The 1,310-nt window shown below is 35.9% G+C and overlaps 1 protein-coding gene across 1 annotated transcript in view; it reads right to left on the bottom strand.

The window, feature by feature from the left end:
- The window catches only part of LOC101576133 (nibrin), a 56,999-nt gene that overhangs the window by 4,573 nt on the left and 51,116 nt on the right, over positions 1 to 1,310 (bottom strand). Inside the window, exon 12 of the mRNA XM_004639351.2 lies at positions 1,203 to 1,308. Within this exon, the coding sequence (XP_004639408.1) occupies positions 1,203 to 1,308 (106 nt within the window). The remainder of the gene's footprint in view (positions 1 to 1,202; positions 1,309 to 1,310) is intronic.

Consider the following 1,310-nt stretch of genomic DNA (forward strand, 5'->3'; position numbering starts at 1 on the left):
GAAATATTGATGATATGAAAGAAAACCCTGGATAGGTACTCTAATAAAAGAACAAGCCCAAAAGGAGAAAGAGAACAGAGGAGGAAATAGCAACCTTGATTATCTTGATCCTGGTACTCAGTAAAGGCAAGAATTAAAAATTATAATTGAAGTATGTAACAAAAGGATGACTGCAACTCACTCTGTTCCAGTACACATTAACTGCTGGGAAAACGCACAAAATGACAAGAAAATATTTTAATTCAGAATATGGGCTGGGGATATATTTCAGTGTAGGCGCTTGGCTAGCAAGCTGGAGGTGCTAAATTCAATCACCAGCACAACACTACCACCCAAAACAAAACAAAAACCAAAAACCATAAAGGACTCTGAAACAGAAGATAAGACTGAGCTGGAGGCAGCCTGGAATATACAGTGAGACCCTATCTCAAAAAAAATCAAATAAACATGAATTTTAAATACACTAAAGGAAGCATTACAGATTATGTTCCAAGCAAAACAGCTCATGTTTAAAGACTTTAAAGTATAAATTCACAAATAACAGCAAAACACCTCCCAACAGTATTGTAGGTACTAGTATCATTGCACAAAATTATCAGTAGGGAATAAGATTTAGGAGAATAAAACAGATATCTAGTAATAAAAAAATAACAATACATTAAATTAAAACCTCACTGGATAAATGCAACACGAACCAGAGCTGAAGACATGTAGTAAACTAGAAGACAATCTGAGCAAACTACCAAAAACACAATCCGGACAAACAAGAGCGACAAGGAAAGTGAGAAAATTTAACTTATGCCAAATGTGATTTTAGAGAACAGAGAACACAGAAAAATGGTAATCTTCAAGTAAATAATGAAAAAATATTCAGAAATGCTGAAAAACAATTCCTAGACTGAGAAAGGCCAGTCCACTCTCACAGAGTTATCATTGGACAGAGCTATATACCTTCCATGTGATCACACTGCCATACTTCTCATTGTAATTCTTCAGTTTCCTTTAAAATTTTTGTGGATTAAATCCTCCCATTAGATCTCTTTAGGCATATATTTATTTCAACTAACAATATAAATCTAGAATTCCCTTACTGAACCAAGACCTCAGGTCACATCTCATGAGTTTGACAAATAATCTGTGGTGAGGAAACCACAAAGCAGCAAAGTGCATTCACACAATCACAGGCCCCGCTTCTTACTAACCTCCATTTCCTGTCTCAACCACTCTTCTAGTTCTGCATTCTTTTGAGCATGATGAGCTACTAGATCTGATCCTCCAATGATGTGTGGGAGTTTACCTGCTCCAGGAAA

This window comes from Octodon degus, unplaced genomic scaffold (assembly GCF_000260255.1).
Source record: "Octodon degus isolate 3935 unplaced genomic scaffold, OctDeg1.0 scaffold00110, whole genome shotgun sequence".
In the NCBI taxonomy this organism is placed as follows: domain Eukaryota; kingdom Metazoa; phylum Chordata; class Mammalia; order Rodentia; family Octodontidae; genus Octodon; species Octodon degus.